A 17,908-nucleotide genomic window follows, 5' to 3' on the forward strand; every position below is an offset into this window, starting at 1 on the left:
CACTGGAGAGAGAGAGAGAGAGAGAGAGAGAGAGAGAGAGAGAGAGAGAGAGAGAGAGAGAGAGAGAGAGAGAGAATGCAGGATGGTGAGAGCACCGGTGGGGGGCGTCCGCTAGTCCGGGATGCCCTGGTCCTTGGTGGCTGCTCGTGCCCTCTCTATCAGCATGCGCTGGGTTGAGAGCAAGGAGGTTCGAGAGGTCCGAGCTGGACAGCCGGTCCACCCACTGCTCGTACGTGGGGCGGGGATTGGGTGTGAGGGTTGGGGATTGTTGGCGCTCCCAGACCAGGTGGTACAGGATGCCTGGCTGGGGGCAAAATTGGCAGGTGGGGACGATATGGCGGAGGATCGAGGGTGCAGTGCGGGTAGGAGTTGGTCTGTAGCTGGCGGTGTGTGGTCACTTCGGCTCTGGTAATGTGGGAGTTGGGTGTAGAGAATTGTTGACGCTCGTGTCTGAAGTGAGAGAGAATGTCCGCGTAGCCATTCAGTGTGTGGGGGGTTTTCTCCGCGTCTTGGCTCTCTTCGGAAATGGCCCGGAGGGTGTGTACTTGGGCAACGGCGTGTGCCGCCTCATTTCCGTCGAGAGACTCGTGTCCAGAGGCTTAAACGATATGGATGTCGGGAAGCTGCGGGGTGGTATTAATGATCTTAGGCGAAGGGTGATATGCGGCTGTGCTTGTAGTTGCGGCATGCTACTTGCGAGTCCGTAATGACTGTAACGTATTTACTGCTTGTGGTGGGGCTGCTAGGGCGATGGCGATTTCCTCAGCGGCGTTTGTAGAGGTGGTGCATATCGTGGCGTCTGTGACTTCGGTTCCCTGGTGTTCCATAACTGTGACTGCATGGGCGGGTTTGCGGCTGTAGCGTGCGGCGTCCGTGTAGCGTGTCGTAGGGTTCCCTGCGTGCTTCTTCGTAACCGCATCGACCCGTGCTTTGCGGCGTGTTTTGTTGTAAAGGGGGTGCATATTCCGCGGCACGGGAGATACACGAATGTGTTGACGAATGTGGAGGGGGACACGTTGGTACTGGTCTTTTTTCGACGGTACTGGGTATCCGAGGCGTGTAAGGGTGTCTCGTCCGGTAGGTGTGCGCTTGAGACGGGTGGTTTGGGAACAACGATGAGCTTCGTGCAATTTTTCCAAAATGTTGTGTACGCCTATATAAGGTTGGAGCAACTTGCGCGTGGATGTTGAGGGGGGTAGGCCTAGGGTGAGTTTGTAGGCTTGGCGGATGAAAGTATTGAGTTTTTCTTTTTCGACGGATTTGAGAGCCAGGTATGGTGTGCTGTAATTTAGACGACTGATCAGTATTGCTTGGGTTATTCTGAGAGTGTCCTTCTCGTGAAGGCTGTAGCGGCGGCGGGCGATGAGTCGAAAGAGGTGCGTGAGTTGTGTGAGGGTGCGTGTTAATGCAGGTAAGGTTTGAACCGCTTCCATTTTTGGGTATGCTGAAAATGCGGAGGTGGGAGGGGGGGGGGATCTGTGGGTACTGCTAGGTTGTTGATAGCTAACTCCGGATCGGGGATTGGGTATGTTCGTTTTTTGTAAGTGCGGGCACAGAGCGTGAGGAGGGCGGATTTTTCTGGGGCGCATTCTAGTCGACAAACTCGGAGGTATGTTTGAGTGGCGTGTATGGCTTCCTGACGTGTGTCTTGCTGGGCGCCGTTGCAGCCGGTGGGACCCACAAGGTGAGGTCGTCAGCGTAAAGTGCATGGTGTAAATTGGGGATTGCTGCGAGGAGCGGCGGCAGACCTTTCATAGATATAGGTTGAATAGTAATCGTGAAACGACGAATTCTTGTGGGGTTCCCTTGGGCGCCATTGGGAATGGGCCGTAACGCAGATGCCCAATGCCTATCGTTGTCGTGCGGTTGGTCAGAAAGCAAGCGATGTAGGAAAACGTACGTTCGCCGCAGTTCGTTGAGGCAAGACCTTGCAAGATAGCATGGTGTGCCACGTTATCAAATACCCCTTTGATGTCTAGGGCTAGTATTGGTTTTTTTGCTCTGATTGTTGAGGGTATCCAGGACGTCGTCTTTGATCTGAAGTAGGATGTCCTGTGCCGATGAGTGAGGGTGAAATCCGTACATTGTATGTGGGAAGTACCCGTTGTCTTCGATGAGGGATGGTAGTCTGTTGTGCACCATGTGCTCAAACAGTTTTCCGACACAGGAAGTGAGAGAAATGGGGCGGAGGTTCTTCGTAATGAGCGGTTTGTTGGGCTTGGGTATGAGGGTGATTTCGGCATGCTTCCTTTGAGGGGGGTTCCAACCTGCCAATGGGAGTTTAAAAATTCCAAAAGCTTTTCAAGGGCAACGTAATTAGGGTGCGGAGGAGCTTGTTAGGTATCCGGTCTTTTTCTGGGGCTCTGTTGCGGGTTAGATAGTGAAAGGCTGCTTCGATTTCCGCCATAGTAAAAGGTGCGTCCATGTCTGGATTGGGCTTTCCCGTGCATAATAGAAGTATCAGAATAGTATCGGGAATGGGTGCTTAAAGCGGTTGCTGAAGGTCTCGCAATAAATTTGATTCTGTACCCTGGTAATTATGTATCAGCCGCTTCGGATGGCGTTGCGTGGTGGATTTTGATTCCTTGCTGCCTATTAAGGATCGGAGTAAGTGTCAGGTGTGGCGGGTGCCGAGCGTGCCTTGAAGTTGGTTGCAGAACTCAGTCCAGTTTTGTTGGCTAAGTTGTTTATCATACGCATATGCCTCTACGCATACGCATACACATACCATACGCATATGCCCCCGATAAGTCGGGGCGAAAGCCGTACATTGTATGTGGGAAGTACTCGTTCTCTTCAATGTGAGGTCTGTCACCTGCTATCCTGGTCACCTATCCTGGTTCCGCTATCCTGGTAACCTGTACCAGGATAGCGGTGCGGGGGCCAATGCCGGTGACGTGTTGTAGCCGCGCAGAGTAACAGTGTCAGAGTCTGTTTCTTGCAATGCGATAACGTCGGGTTTGTGCTGTTGCGTGTAGTGGGTAAGTGTAGGCTGCTTGTTGCGGTAGGACCAACAGTCCCACTGCCACAGGGTGAGCGTTGATGGGGGGTTGCCATTTCTGTTACATGTCATGGTCGGATTGAAGGGTCGATGGTGTTTCGCCCAGTTCTGGGAATAAATGCCGCCTCATGGGTTTCTTGCGTGCTTATTTGGCTTTCTTTGTTTCCTCCAGCAAGTGTAGCCGTTGATTCAAATTATTAAGGCGTTCGTCGAGGCGATCGCCAATGCCGCGTATGAGGCGCTCTAAGTAGCTGAGATCGACTGATGTGGGCGCAGCAGCGTGTGGGATGGCGGACAAGGGCTCTAAGTTTCTGCTGGTGACTGAGGCGCCTGAGGTAAAGGACCCTGTTTCTGGGTTTCTGTCGGCTGGTGGGGTTGGGGTGCTTAGTGATTGCTGCGGAGTTATTTGTTCCATTTGAGCGAGGAGCTGCTCGATCCGATTTTCAAGTGTTGCGGTGCGTTGTGCTGTCTGTTCGAGCTGTTGTTTCAGCAGTGCATTTTCTGCTTGAAGCGTCTGGATAAGGGTGTCGGGAGGGGGTGTGGGGGGGGGGGTGGGGTGTGGAGGTATAGTGGGTGTGGAAGGCGCATGCGAGTAGTGAGTGGTGGTGCAATAATGCTTGTCAACGCGTAAATGTGGGCTAGGTGGTTCGAACTGTGAAACAAGGTTAAGTAGCGCGGTAAAGAAGGGACAAAAGTAGAGCGCTAGCGACTAGTTCTTTACGGCGCTGCTTAACCGTTTCACAGTACAACAATGGCTGACCAGCTTACCTGGTGAGTGGTGTTCGTTTAGTTGGCAGTCTGCCCTTGCTGCTGGCTGGTGTTGTAATTAGGCGCAGGTCGATGGATGTTCTGCTTGGGGAGTTGGTGCCATAGTTGGTGCCATAGTTGGGAGTTGGTGCCATAGGCGGCGGTCGTAGTTTCTTTCTGCACTCTCTGATGGCCGTGAGGTGATCTAGTCGGCAGAGCTGACACATGGGTTTGCAGTCATGGTCTGGTTTGGGGTCAGGCGCGTGACATCGCTGGCAGATGGCGACGTTGGGATTGGGGCAGACATCTCGTCGGTGTCCAAATTCACCGCAGAGTGTGCAGCAGTGTATTGTCTGGCGGTAAGGGAGCCAACGGGTTCATAGGCCATACGCCTTGATGTAGAATGGGACGTGAACGCCCTCAGATGTGATTAGAGCTTATGTGGATGTTCCGAGCACTCGGGCGTGCAGTATACGTGGACCATTAGCTAAAAGGATGTAGGGGAGCTGCCCGTTGGTGGTGTTGGGATCGAGCCCTGTTGTTAGCCCTCAATACGTGTCGGGCAGTGGTCTCAGGTAGGGCAGTACTTCTTGTATTGTTGCCCCAAGCTATATAGAGGTAATCTCGTTCAATGCAAGGGCGCAGGCTTCGTCGGGGGTGCTCGCAATGATTAGGTTTTGTGCAGCTTGGGTTTCGGACACGAGCGTAGAATGCAGGTCCGGGTATGTTGCTTGCCTTCTGGATGCTCCGAGAAACTTGGCCATCGCTACACGAAGCTACGCGGAATCCAGCTTGCGTTCTGTAGATTATCTTGTAGTCGGAGTGCGGGAGCTGTGGTTGTGGGGCGCTACGTGGGGGTGTCCGATGGGTGGCTGCCGGCGTTGTTGGCGGCTGCTTGCGGGCGTGGCGGTCGTCTCGTAGTATTTGCTGCCATGATCCGGGAGCTGTGATGGCTCTGCCGCTGTTGGGGTCGAAGTCATGGCAGTGTTGGGGTCTAGCGGCGATGCCATGGCGATGGAGTTGGAGGCGAGCCGAAGCCCTGACTGCGATGGTTTGGCTAGAACTAGCAACGCTATAGGCTTAGCGTAGGTTCCGACGTGGTGGTCTTTATGTGGCTGTAATCTACGTACCGGCGTCCCGGTGACGTAGCGGGTGGCCTTGACGTGAAGCGCGTGACGTTACTGAGGCGTTGGTGGTGATTTGGTCAGCCAGAGAAAACGTGGTCCACACCAAATGGACGCTTTAGCGAGCCCAAGCGAATCTTGTGTTGACTCTGTAGGCCGCTGATGATGATTCGCTCTTAGAGGTGTTCAGGGGATGAAAGAGAGGGCAGGCGAAAAAGTGGTGATAGGAGCGGGGTCGCGCACACGCCTTAGTCCCTTTGTGGGCACTATAGTATTTCATCTAAGCCTGTGTTCTTTATGAAATGCAGAAGGGCTTTTGTTGCCTTCTGTGAAGTTGACTGTAGGGGTCGATGTTCTAGAATAGTCTCCACTGTGAATGGTTGATTGTCCAATCGGCTGAGCTCGGTGGCCAAAACGTGTCTTTCCGATGAATACAGGGGGCAACAACAAAGCGCATGTTCGATTGTCTCTTCAACCTTGCAGGCGTCGCAGTGGGCACTACCAGCCATCCCGATGACGAAGGAGTAGGCTTTCATGAAGGCTACTCCCAACCACAGTCTACAAAGTACAGTAGACTGTGATCTAGACAGCCCACACGGAAGACGGCGCTGGAGTAGAGGGTCCTGGCTGTGGAGGCGCGAATGCACAAATTTCGAGGTATTCCATTGACTAATGGAGGTCCTACGCGCGTACTGAGGAAGCAGCCTAGCGGCACCGGTCCTTGAAAGCGGAAGCAAGGTGATGCTTTCACTGTCATGGCTTGTCCGGGCAGGTACATCAGCCAAATCATTACCGGTTATTCCACAGCGACTTGGCAACCACTGGAGTAAAATGTTATGGCCATTTATTTTTTTGCCCTTCCAATTTGGACTTGAGACGTAAGACGAGTGCCCACCTAACAGAGGATCGTGTTCTGGCGTTTATTTTTCTTCGTGGCGGGGCACGCATTACCTTCCTGCCATGCCCGCACCTACTGCTTGGCTCAATTTGCAAGGAGCCCTACTGAAACATTCCACATATACGGAATTATGGAAATACGGAGTTGATATGGAATATGCCGCCCCCAAACACACCGAAAGTAGATGTTAGTATAAAAAAAAAACATGGAATCGCATTAGTGTGCGCAATCAAAACGTTTGGCCCAGGTTTCATGTTTTTATCTTCAATAATAAGCAAAATTACGCTCCATATGTTTTCCATATATTCCGTGTATACGGAATGCACACGGACAATGATTTGGTGGTTCTAGTAAACTTACAGACACAAAATCGGTGTCAAATTTTTGAATAAGTATGCACTATTTCGTTCAGATGTGTTTCTAAAAAATATTCTGTGTTTTGTTACGGGTTTGTGTCATTCAAGGAAAGTACTCCGTATTCCCATATTTCCGTATGTACGGAACTTTTCAGGGGGGAGGAAGAGGTTGTGGCACATGATAAGGTGCTTTTAGGTTTCCGCACTATGGCGCCCGTTTCTTGCAGTACTTGCTGCTCTCAGTGAACACTCAGTAATCGTGCTATGACTTAAATTTGCAGCCTTTTTCAGCAAAAAAGTAACGACAGCCGTCTTTTTTGATGAGCTTTGAGGTAATCGAGCAGTGGGCATCGACAACGGAGCTGCTTGCAAGTTGTCGTCGTCTATCGAAGCTCATACGCTTCGTGCTTAGCCTAATCACGCAGTGACGTTACTAAAGGAAGCATTGTTCTTCAAAGATGCGCAAGTAGGGAGTTGGAAAATCGTTTTTCTTGAAATATCACATGAAAATAGTTATTGAGCTGTCACTTAAGTATGAGACCCTAAGCATGCATAAGCGCACAGGCTAGCTGTACTCATGAAAAGTAAAAGAAATGTTCAGAGAACATTATTTTGCGTTGATGGGACGAAAACCGATAGCTGTTAACATTATGTATTCGTAAGAAAAGCTAGAACCTGTCCTCCTCACAAAATTCCTACAACAGTATAAATACCATCCACTTCAACGTCGAAAATTTTAAATCCTTCTACGTGATTCAATACTTACTAAAAGCTTTTGCCTACCCGAACGCCTGTACGCTATGCCGAAAAACATAGTCCACAACCAATAATACGTTGCTGTAGTTTACTTGAGACTTTTTGCATCCTCCAAAGGAACTTTATTTGGACGGTCATTTGTCCCACTGCTGCTGTTCAAATCCTAATTATTAGAACACTGCTGATGTTAGAATCTTAATTATTTTTCCTCTGGCGCTTTTTGCGCTTAGTCGGCGTTGCGCCATAAAAATACAAATATCATTTTTATTATTATCATCGAATCATAATTTTTTGAAAATATAATTATCGAAGAGCAAAGTAGGCTTGGCTTTAGTGGCACTCTTGGTTCATCTGGACACCTTTTAAAAGCTACAGGATGTTCAGCGAGGGAGCTCTCATCAACAGTATTGATTGATTGTAGGGTTTAACGCACCGACGCAATGCAGGCGATGAGGCGCGCTGTAGTGGAGGGCTCCGGATTAATTTTTACCACTTGGGGATCTCAAACGTGCGCCGAAATCTCGTACACACGCGCGTTCTTGCTTTTCGCCTCCTCTCATCAACAGTAGATTGTCTCCTTAAGGGTGATAAAGTCATCCGTACAAGGTATACCGATAAGCACGGGGTGTATATTCGGTAGTGTTGCTTTGATAAGTTGTTTTGAACAGGATGAAGAAAGTATCGGTTTCTGAAAACGCAGCGGTTGTGCGACAATTCTTTATCCGTACAGTTTTTCTTGAATACAAAATGCACCAGCAATAGCACAGGCTGTTTGATAAAGCGGCTGCATGTTTACTGTTGTAATGCAGGTTCATGTACATGGCACTCTTCAGCAACGCTTCAACCATAATTTTGTCAAAGTCCATGACTACACAGATTCTTTTATTTAATTTACAAGCGTACGAAAGTAACGTCATGGTGTCCCGGAGTTTCGAAGGCGTGTGGCCACTTAAGTCCGGCTGCACGTAGCATGGCATGGAAATTGGACTGTGTGTTTAAAGCCAGCTCCTGAGTGGGACCGAACTCCAATACGCGGCCTGACTCCAGTACCAGCACCCTGCGAAATAGGTCAAAAGGACAAAATTGTTGTTGATTCCTCTCTCACAGGCATCGGTAAAACACGAAAGTGAAATGTGCAGGGAAATCTGCAGCTAAGCATGATTTGAGGGTCGGCGGCTGTCTTGTAAGTGTGATTGGTGAGCGACGTCCTTCTGGCGGGTCGCTTCGGCAAAGTTGTACTGGCGTCATTTCCGTGACGGATATGATGTCAGTGAAAGTTTAGTGTATCACGTCATAAAACACTTTCGTGTTAAAATATAAAACCCGAAAACGAACAACCCTAAGTATAACGTACTCTTTGGTTCTAAAGGTCGCTTCCCCTCAAGAAGACCATGTGTGCAGGGGTGCACCCTTTACAGGCCGCTTGCGTCACTCAAATGTTTGTGTACCTCGGAATAAAACACTTTGGTGTTAAAAAAATAAAAAAAAGGTTTATTGTAGCTCCATTTCACAGATTATTTAACTTACTTGACTTGTCGCGGATTTAGAACGATTTATACTAAGCGTTAAAACGCGCTTTGAGAAGAGCGTTACGGTGTGGGCTACAGACGCCCACGTGCTTGCTGCACGCAGTGCTTACATTCCCATCGCGAATGTTTATGAGGAATTATACCTTGGATGATTGAATTTTTATATATTGAGATGGTATTGCTTTAAACTTCCGCTATCGGTTGCATTGAACGGGCAATCATATTCAGATTACGGTGTTTAATCCGCCGAAGCTACTACTGGGTCCTCGGCTGCGAGGCGCGCCGTAGTGGAGGGCTCCGGATTTATTTTGACCACGTGGGAATCTTTAGGGTGCGCCAAAATCTCACCTCAATGGGCAGTCACAGTTGTGGTGTGCAAACGAGGGTGATTGTCATCAAGATGTTTTCTATAACTAATGGTAGTTTTCTGGTAGAGGCATTCTTTAATTCACCACAAAACTGTTGCGTATATGTGGCTTCGCAGGGGCGGGTTCATTTTCAGCATAATTTGACATATCTCGATAAAATTTCATAACACAAATTTGCGACTTCCGAACAAAACCATCAGAATTTTTGAGGCATGCAGTAATTCGTGTTTTCTGGAGAACTAATCGACGGAATGAAAATTGGGTGATCAAGAAGATAAAAACACCGTTTCAGTAGGTGGAAGTAAAACTGGCCCACACGACTAGCAAAAGCGACGAACGGAGGTAAGTGTTAAAATTGGTGGTCCTGCTTTTATTAAACTTACTTGTCGTTGTCGAGTATTGTGTTCAGCCTATGGGCGATGGTGAGCACAGTGCAGTTGGAGAAACATTGGCGCACGGTGCTTTGGATCAGCTTGTCGGTGTCACCGTCCATATGCGACGTGGCTTCGTCCAGCAGAAGAACGCGGGGCTTTCGGAGCAAGGCCCTTGCCAGGCACACCAGTTGCCGTTGTCCAGCACTGCATGTGATCAAGCACGTCGATACAAAAAAAAAAAAATTAAATTCGTAGAATTTAGGTTTACACTGCTAGGCTCCTTGCCAATAAAAAATGTAAGTAAAAAAATGCGGTCTAGGCAGTGCCGAGAATGGTTTTGCGCCGCTAGTCGTAATAAACGCGTGGAGGATGAGAGCCTGCATTTATTCGTGGCCTTCGTACTCCATCCCGACCGACCAACCTCATCATTCCATCACCCCACTCTTATCCCACCGTCCTCCTTCCCCGAACCCTTTCCCCCGGAAGGCGTAAACCAATGAGCAAGTGGGAGTAAACGCTTCAAACAAAGAAACAAAATTGTCGTTCCAGTGAGCGGTGCCTAAATAGACAGAACATGCACGCACTTGAATCATGAAGCTGCGCTGGCAAGCATGAAAAATATTGACAAAGAATTGGCTGGCGATTACGATACCCCCAACGGCGAAATTTGAGCGCAGCGCGAGCTGTAGTCTTCTAGGGGGCGGCACATAACTGCTGCATCTCAGGTAGTGATCGCATCATGAGCGAACGCCCTATGGCGCGCGCTACTCTGGTGTTGTCTCGCAGTGTGTCGCCGCCGCGGAGCATGTCTCGCGCGGCCTCGGCATACTACCTCCCCCTCACACTTCGCCATGCTTCTCTGCTCGCTCTATCTCGTCTAGTTTCGGGGTTTTTCTTTCGCTCTGTTAAAACGAGACTGACGGTGACGCGAAACTACCGGAGCGGGGGCCTAAGATCTACGCTCTAAATCAGCATCCCGAAGCTGCGAATAAAGCATGAAGGCAGCTGTCGCATTGCGGACAACTCATGCCTTAGTATTCTGAAATTTGCCGCCGCTTGTGGGTATCCTGGCGCCCGCTGCAATTGCGCATTCGCTTAGTCTGTGCCGTTGCGCGGCGCTTTTCCCTGCTCTTCCCGAAAGGCATGCTCGTCTCGCCGCCACTAAGCAGAGAAGACTTTTGGAACTTCTGCTCGAGGTGAAGTCTGTAGCGCTGTAGCGACCGTTGTGGCGATAAAGCGATGTCAAGCAGCAGTCGCTCCTTCCGCCCTGGTAGTGGGCCTGAGCTCACCTCATTGGCCAATTTCGAAAGGACCCGATCCCCCTTTTGTCGGGACGCGATGCGCCCGCCATGCGTGACGGTTCGGGGAGACGCCGAAGTTGCGCCGGAGAAAGCCCGCCAGGGCTTCCGGCCCGTGCCTTAAAGGGACACTGAAGTGAATTTGTCAAGCTCCCGTTTTTGCTTGCACTGCGTAGACTGGCTCAAATTAGCACACTTTTCATCGTTTATCCGGTTGACAAATCGGTAATTATTTTACAAAGCGCGAAAGAAGAAAAACTACCATGCGCGGTTTGCGGCGGCCGCACCAACTAAGGCTGTGACGTTGAGAGGAGGGGCGCCGTGATTGGACGATGCCCAAGGTTAGCAATCACACAAGTTTCGGTTTCGGTTTCGGTTCTGTAAAACATAACCAATGGCTTTGTTGGATGGGCATTCTCAATATCTCAGTAATCATCGTACCGCGCTTCTGCCATGTTGTCGGCTGTAAAATGCACAAGATAAGCCTCCCAGGACGGCTTGTAGTCGTAGCATTCACTAGCCGAGACCTACGCAGTGCATGAACGCCCTCCGCGTACCCGCAGACGCCCAAATGTCATGCGCTTTTCCCCCATATTTGGAGCTTGCCTCCCTCATGCCTGTATCGTAAAAAGCGTGTTCGCACCAGGCCAAGGGTCTGTTCATTCTGGCCTGTGCCCACTGCCTGCAAGCAGTCGGTGCTTATGGCAACAGCACGCCAACGAGAACTCGCTAGCGCGCCAGTGCCAGCCTGCGCGCGTTTTGTGAACTACTTCGTGTATCCATGAACGTTGCGGCCCCAAAAAAGGTGAACTCAATATAGAAAACATCGGCGGAAAACAAAAAAGTTAACTTACAAAAAAAAAAAAAAAAAAAAAAAAAAAACACGTACCCGCGGGGATTCGAACTCGTGACTCGCAAAACATTTACGGTGAATTCCTAGCGCCCCAGACTGCTAGGCTACGGAGCGGGACGCGATAGCCTTGCTAATATAGGGTATATATTGTACAACGGGTTTACACTTTTATTTAGTTTTGGCATTTCAAGCCGCTTAGGTGACTATTTGTTGTACTGCGATCGTGCAGTAAGCGTCGCCCGAGTTTGCACAGTAGCTCACGTCTAGCAATTGCATTTCGTAGACGGAAAAGCGTTCGCAGATGCGTAGTCGTGCTGCTGACCGCTGTGCTTGTTCGCCCAGCGTAAAAAAGTGCTTCCCGCGCCCTAGTTTTACGCTGTACGGTAGAAATATCAGTTGATTTTATTTGCTTAGTACCTATATTGACTTCGCTGACTCTTCTCCCGCCTTCAAGAGGCCTTATATTTTCCTACTGGCGTACCAGTCAGCGAAGCGTCGCATGTGCAGCGCTTGTGTGAAGCGACCTTGACTTGGAGCTAGATACAGTGTACAAACAAACCAAGTAAAGAAAAGCACATTCTTCCATTCACAAACGTGTCCTGGCTTCGTTTCAACTAAGCGAACGAATTGCGACCAAGCAATTTTTTTTTAACCTCCTTGATTGCGACGACCCGCCGGCGGCCGGCGGACGAAACGCTGGGTCGGCCGGGGAGCCGTGCAGTAGCGCAGACGTGGCGCACCCAATTGCCAGCTCATCCCCTCCTGACGTCACACGAAAATGCCACAGAAAATGGGCGAGCGTAAAGAGAGGAGGACAGCGTTTTCGAATTAGTTTTTCTACTAAATAAAATCGCGTAAACGCGCCTAGAGTGGTCGAAACATGGCCTGGGGACTCCGGACTACAATTTGCGCTAGTAATCCCGCAATGTTTACATATCACTTCAGTGTCCCTTTAAGTTGCTCCTGTTGCTCCTATGCTTACATGTAGGCAGCACCTAACACTCGACGATCACGCCGTGCGGTGCGCTCCTGTGAGCGAACGGACCGCGTCTCTGTCGCTGGTGCGAGTCAATCTGGCCAGCACGGCGATGCGCGCGCACCGCGGTGCGCCGCGCTCTGGATTTTGCCCTGAATGAAGAGCCCACTGGTTCTGCGCGCACACGATATGCACAGTTGTACGTAAGGCCCCATCACCCCTTCCACGCTAAAGGAGGTGCGGACATGTAAACCATGTACCTGGGACGTTGGCGTAGAATAAACGTCTTCCCTCAGTACCCTGGGCATCTTCCTTTGTCGCGCCTACTCCACCTGCCGAATAGAGGCGGTGTTGAGTTAGCGCGGCGGCGTTTCGGTCTCGTTAGCGTGCTCAACTAGCTCGAACCCACGGCGGGTCCTCGCAGTGTGTAAGATTGCATGACTCGTGTACTGTCTGGGTTATGCATATTGTGAGGTGCGGAGACCACACGTTCAAGCCTCCACTCGAGGGGATCCGTTAAAGCGATTTCCACATGTAAAAGAACTGCGGTATCCTCCACTGGGCCGAGTCGAGGAACCGCATGAGGCGGAGGACAGACTAAGAATACGGTTAATAGAAACACGACCCGCAAAGGCTGTACTCTATCGTTTTACCTGAGGTTGCCTCCGGCGTAACCAACTTCCATGTGCAATTTTGTTGACTGCTGTGCCACGAACTCAGCCAGGTGAGCTTCATTTAGTACACGCCAAACTTCGTCATCCGAGTGACGGCGTGTTGGGTCCACGGCGTCACGTATTGTTCCTTGCACCAAGCAGGGATCCTGGTTGGAAAACAGAGGTAATCCTTAAGGCAGGATAAGCATATTGTGTTGTTAGCGGACGACAATCGATGTACGCATTATTTACAGCTCCCAATGAAATGTACACTGCCGCCTGTTTGTGACTGCCGCGGCTCTGATAACTGCAAAACTGCGTGGCCTGTGCTATAGGTAAGATAACTACGAGACGGCTGGCATCTACAGTGACACGGGTGAAACACTGATGCTTCGGTGATGAGAAGTAAGTAATTTCCGAAATTGCCACAGCTCTGCGCTGAGTGAGAATAGCGCCTTCGACAGAACATGAAATTTTGTGCAGATAAACAAACAAACGATACAGATGTCGACAAGAAAAACGGCTACAGGTATGCATTGAAGCAACGGAGGTTCCCAAGCAGCAGAGGCCGATGGCCAATGTTTGGAAACCTCATGGATACCCATTGGCTTCCGAGCTGTCGGCCACGCATCGGTAACAGGACTGAAAGATTGATTGAGCGCCAAGCGCACGGCGACCGGAAATAACGTCACACAAAAAGCCCACCGGAGGCCAAGCTTTAGCAGACGGATAAAAGCGCATGTTGGCCACGTGCTTGCCGTGCGCGTAGCGTGTGCAAACACGATGGTTAGAGCGGTGAACAGGCAACAACGCAGCAAAAAGTAGTTGCCTAGAGAGCCACAGCACCGTGCCACGAAACAAAGCCTGCTCAAACTAAGTGCAGCGTGTTCAAAATGGCGTCGAGATAGTGTTAGATGTTCTGTAGGAATGGGTCATTTGTGTGTCCTATTGTGTTTGTGTTTGCTTTCGTGTTTGTGTTTTGAACAAGCTTATTTTGTTTTCTTGCCACTGTTAACTCAGGTTTCTCGTTGTAAGTTTGATGTTCATAATAAAAAAAGTAAGCAAAGAGATCTGATGTCTTGTGTTGCTCAATTGTTTCTTGCAAGTTACGTAATTGCTTCGCAAAGTTGGTGCAGTTTGTTTATTGTGCCTCGCGGTCCGATTTCTGTTTTATACATGTCATTGTACTGGAAATTATTCAACGAGCGCGCATGAAATACATAATTAATGCGCACTCGTTCAAGAATTTGCTGTACAATGGCCTGTATAAAGCACAAATCGGGCCGTGAGGCAACTCATAAAATAGGCATTGGCTTTAAGGACTGGCCACAAAGACAGAAATGTGCATGAACATAGCGTGGGGTCCACCCATAGGCATTATCATGGCAAGATAATTTGCCAAGCGTTGTTCAATATTGGCCTTCCAGAGCTTGTCCAATTGTTGGCTTGTCACCTTTCCCAAGCACCAGCCAGTAACGGCGGCCGAGGTATTGCTAAGCTCGGACAAATGGGTCACTGATGATTTGCCATGCTTGGGCTTGGCACTTTCTGCTGCTTGGGAAATTTCTGAAAGCGGTTCTGAACAACATTTTTCAATTGAGCCTGCTTAACGCAATTGCTTTGACTTTGTCACCATTTGAAGTCATCAGCAGCATCGTGGGATTCGATAAAACAATTTCCGGGAGAGGCATCTAGAACATTCCTACTGCGGTTTTTATGAACACACATTCAGAAAACACTGAGTAGGGCAAAAAAACAACACACAAGAAAGAGGGCAGGGACAGGCGCTACAGCGCCTATCCGTGTGTGTCTTTTGTTTGTGTCTTCTTCCTTGAGTGTTGTGTTTTTTGCGCTGCTCAGTATGTTCGTAGACCGTAGCCAACACGACCAGAAAGAAGTTCTCTTGATGTCATCGGATGAACGTGCTGTAGAGTAAAATGTTGCTTTTGAGGTCGAATTTTATGAGGCAAATCAGGGGCCCATGCCTGCCATGGTCGGTGGCGGCATGGTTTCTTAAAGTATGAATAAAGTCACTTGTATTTTATTAAAGTTGATACTTAAAACTTGCACCGAATAAATAGGAAAGTAATAAAGCATCCCGTTCCCTGCGAAGTGCGACATTGTTTATTCCTGCAGGTTTCCCCTATGCAAACTACAAGAGGATTTCTCGCGTAACACAAACTTACGCAAGGCTTATGATTAATTTGGAACAAGGAAGAAGCTGTGTGACAAAAAAGAACAACGAAAGCAGAATGTGGACAAACTTGGTGCTTCGCAGCTGCCAATATGATTTTATTCGAGTACGAAACACTGCTAAGAAAAGACAAACATATGCTCTACAAATCCCAACTGCTTTTAGAAAAAAAAAACAGATGAAAACACAGCATGAAGTACAAATTATGGCGTGATATTGCACTAAAAGAGGTAGATTTTTTCGCTCAAGCAACTACTTCGTTGTAGCGCCCAGCACTGTCAAAGTTTCAAATCAACTAGAGGACTTGTTGGACCTGTTTTGCAACCCACATCAGGCGAGCTAAAATAGAATTTCAAAAATAACGCTACGCACTAACAGGTGGAACAGAAGGAAAAAGACACTACACAAGGGTTGACATGCAATTGTACAAACGCTTTTTAATTGCCTGTCGGGGCCCTCCAAACTGCTAAAGAGAGGCACTGCTATGTCACGCCTTCCATCCGCCGTAAAAACTCACGTGAACACCTCGCCAATGAAAGACTTTGCTACCTGCTCTGCCATCTGCAGGCAGCTTGAACACCGAATTCGCAATCGTTTCTGTGTGCAAGGGCTCAGTGCAAAAAAAAAAAAAAAAATAACCACGAAAAGAATGAGCTGCGAAAAAGGGGCGAAAAAAGAACTTGTCAGGTTTGCCACATGTAAAGCTAGTCATCACGAGGGAAAAGCCTGCCTGGATTTTGCAGTGTTGAATGAATATTATGCTTTTTCGCAGTCGGCGCGCCATCCATCGCTGCACAGAGCGACTAAACGCCAGCGAGGCAGCCGTAGCCACTTTTTCATAATCATTTGTCGCAATCATCAGCCATCTATATTTTGTAACAGCAGAACGCAAACTGTACAAGATAAACAAGTGTCGACAGTAAATTTCATGCTGACAAGTTTCACTCTTTTTTAAGCGAAGATGAGAAAATTGGCGGGCGTTCACATCGTTTAGATACGGTAATATTGTGCAGAAACTAGATTTAATGCTTCGAAAGCCACCAATAGAATTGGCCGGAAACTTATTAGCCGAGCGAATTACACAAAAGCAGGATGGAAGGGAAACCCGCACATCGTTTAGAATAATTTCACATTGCAAGTTTTTATGCTGTGAAGGTTATTCTAAGGCAGTAAAAATGCTGTGTGTATATAGTTACCATTTCATAAGCATCGACCAATGGCGATTTAATCTGTGATTTAGGTTTCGTTATTAGCTCCATAAGATTCTTACCCTACATCTATCATTCAGCTTTTGTTTAAAATGTCTGTGATTTACCTGCGCGCTCTTTCTTCTTAGCTGTCGCTTGAAATACCGCTAAGCTCGACAAATGCCACCTGAAATCGGTAGTTTGCTTTTTAAATGGGCTTCCTGGGAATTTATTTTGGGTATGTAACCTCACTGCATGAATTCGTGTATCAGTGAACTGTTTCTTCCCGAAAGACATAGTTTTTCCGACTTTGTATTCACGCGTGCGCATGCGTCCCGTAATTCTTGGTATGAAACAAGGAATCAAAGAGACATTATTTATATGTCCGGTTTTTGGCAACGATACTAAAACAAGCGAGTAACGCTGAAGATGTGTGTATGGAAGTAATATTTTTTCGCTATGCCTTCATACATGCGCTCAGATATGAACGCTATCACTGAATCATAATGTATTCTATAGTTCCAACGTGCATCTTCGTAAAATACCGAAATTTCCAAGCCAGGTCGCGTTTGCTTACCTGTGGTATCACGGTTATTACAGATCGAAGTGTCTTGAGTGGGACATATTTGATGTCAACGTCGTCAATTCGGATACTCCCACTCGACGCTGTTAGAACCCGAAGGATAGCCATTACCAGTGACGATTTTCCGGCTCCGGTACGGCCGACAACCCCAACCTGGAATTTTTTGTTACGAAATTACACAGTATCCCCACGCCTTGCAAAAGCAAAGAAATAGTAAGAAAGGGTACTGAAAAATGTTTCTTCAAGAATGATCACAAGTGTGATTACATGAGGGGTGTTTATTTAAATACAGAAGTTCGCCAAGCACCAGAAAAAGAATTGTTCATTACTGCGGAGAAAGCAGCGCACTTTAAGCTTATGAAGTCAGTGATGAGGCGCAGCAGAAAAGATTCTCTGTCTAAATAAAGGCGAAAGCCGGAACTGAAGAGGCGGTTAGAGTTTTCCAACGGTGCGTGTGGGAGCGCTAAATTCACTCAGTGAAAATATGGAGGCTGCTGGGACATTTAGAATAGATACACTAAGAAAAACAGCGGAAACGACCGGACGACGAAAGGGAACAGCGCCCGTGGTTTTGTCATCCCTTTCTTCGTCCTGTCATTTGCGCGGTTTTTCTTAGTGCAACGATGTACCAACCTGCCCGTCAGCTCACCCGTCTGGATTTAGAACAGAGGTTTTGATGGAAAGGAACATTCTGCACGCAAAGTAGTTTATTTTTAACTGGAGTCAGCCCAGTCAGTCTGCAGACGTAAGCCGAGAGGTTTGATTTAATTTGATTTGATTAGACTATACGGTCTACGCGCCGAAGCTAGAGATAAGCTATGAGGTGCGCCGTAGTGGAGGGCTCATGAATAATTTTGACCACATCGGAATCTTAAGCGAGCGCCAAAATTTCGACACACGGGCATTTTGCTTTTTACCGGATACAGAAAAGCGTCCGCCGCGGCCGGTAATCGAACCCGCGCTGTTGGGCTCAGCAGCTCAATGCTTTAGCCACTAAGCCACCGCTGTGGG

General features: G+C 48.5%; 1 protein-coding gene across 1 annotated transcript in view; it reads right to left on the reverse strand.

Annotated features, from left to right (window-relative positions):
• Positions 1-7,752: 7,752 nt before the first annotated feature.
• Positions 7,753-17,908, reverse strand: part of LOC144148281 (ATP-binding cassette sub-family C member 2-like) — a 99,915-nt gene continuing 89,759 nt past the window's right edge. Inside the window, exons 19-22 of the mRNA XM_077679838.1 lie at positions 16,892-17,050; positions 12,934-13,100; positions 9,163-9,357; positions 7,753-7,939 (exon numbers count right to left, since the gene is read on the reverse strand). Of these exons, the coding sequence (XP_077535964.1) occupies positions 7,774-7,939; positions 9,163-9,357; positions 12,934-13,100; positions 16,892-17,050 (687 nt within the window). The 3' untranslated portion in view covers positions 7,753-7,773. The remainder of the gene's footprint in view (positions 7,940-9,162; positions 9,358-12,933; positions 13,101-16,891; positions 17,051-17,908) is intronic.

The sequence above is a fragment of the Haemaphysalis longicornis genome, unplaced genomic scaffold (genome assembly GCF_048455015.1).
Source record: "Haemaphysalis longicornis isolate Haplotype H1 unplaced genomic scaffold, Haemaphysalis longicornis Haplotype H1 scaffold_8, whole genome shotgun sequence".
NCBI classification, from domain to species: Eukaryota; Metazoa; Arthropoda; class Arachnida; order Ixodida; family Ixodidae; genus Haemaphysalis; species Haemaphysalis longicornis.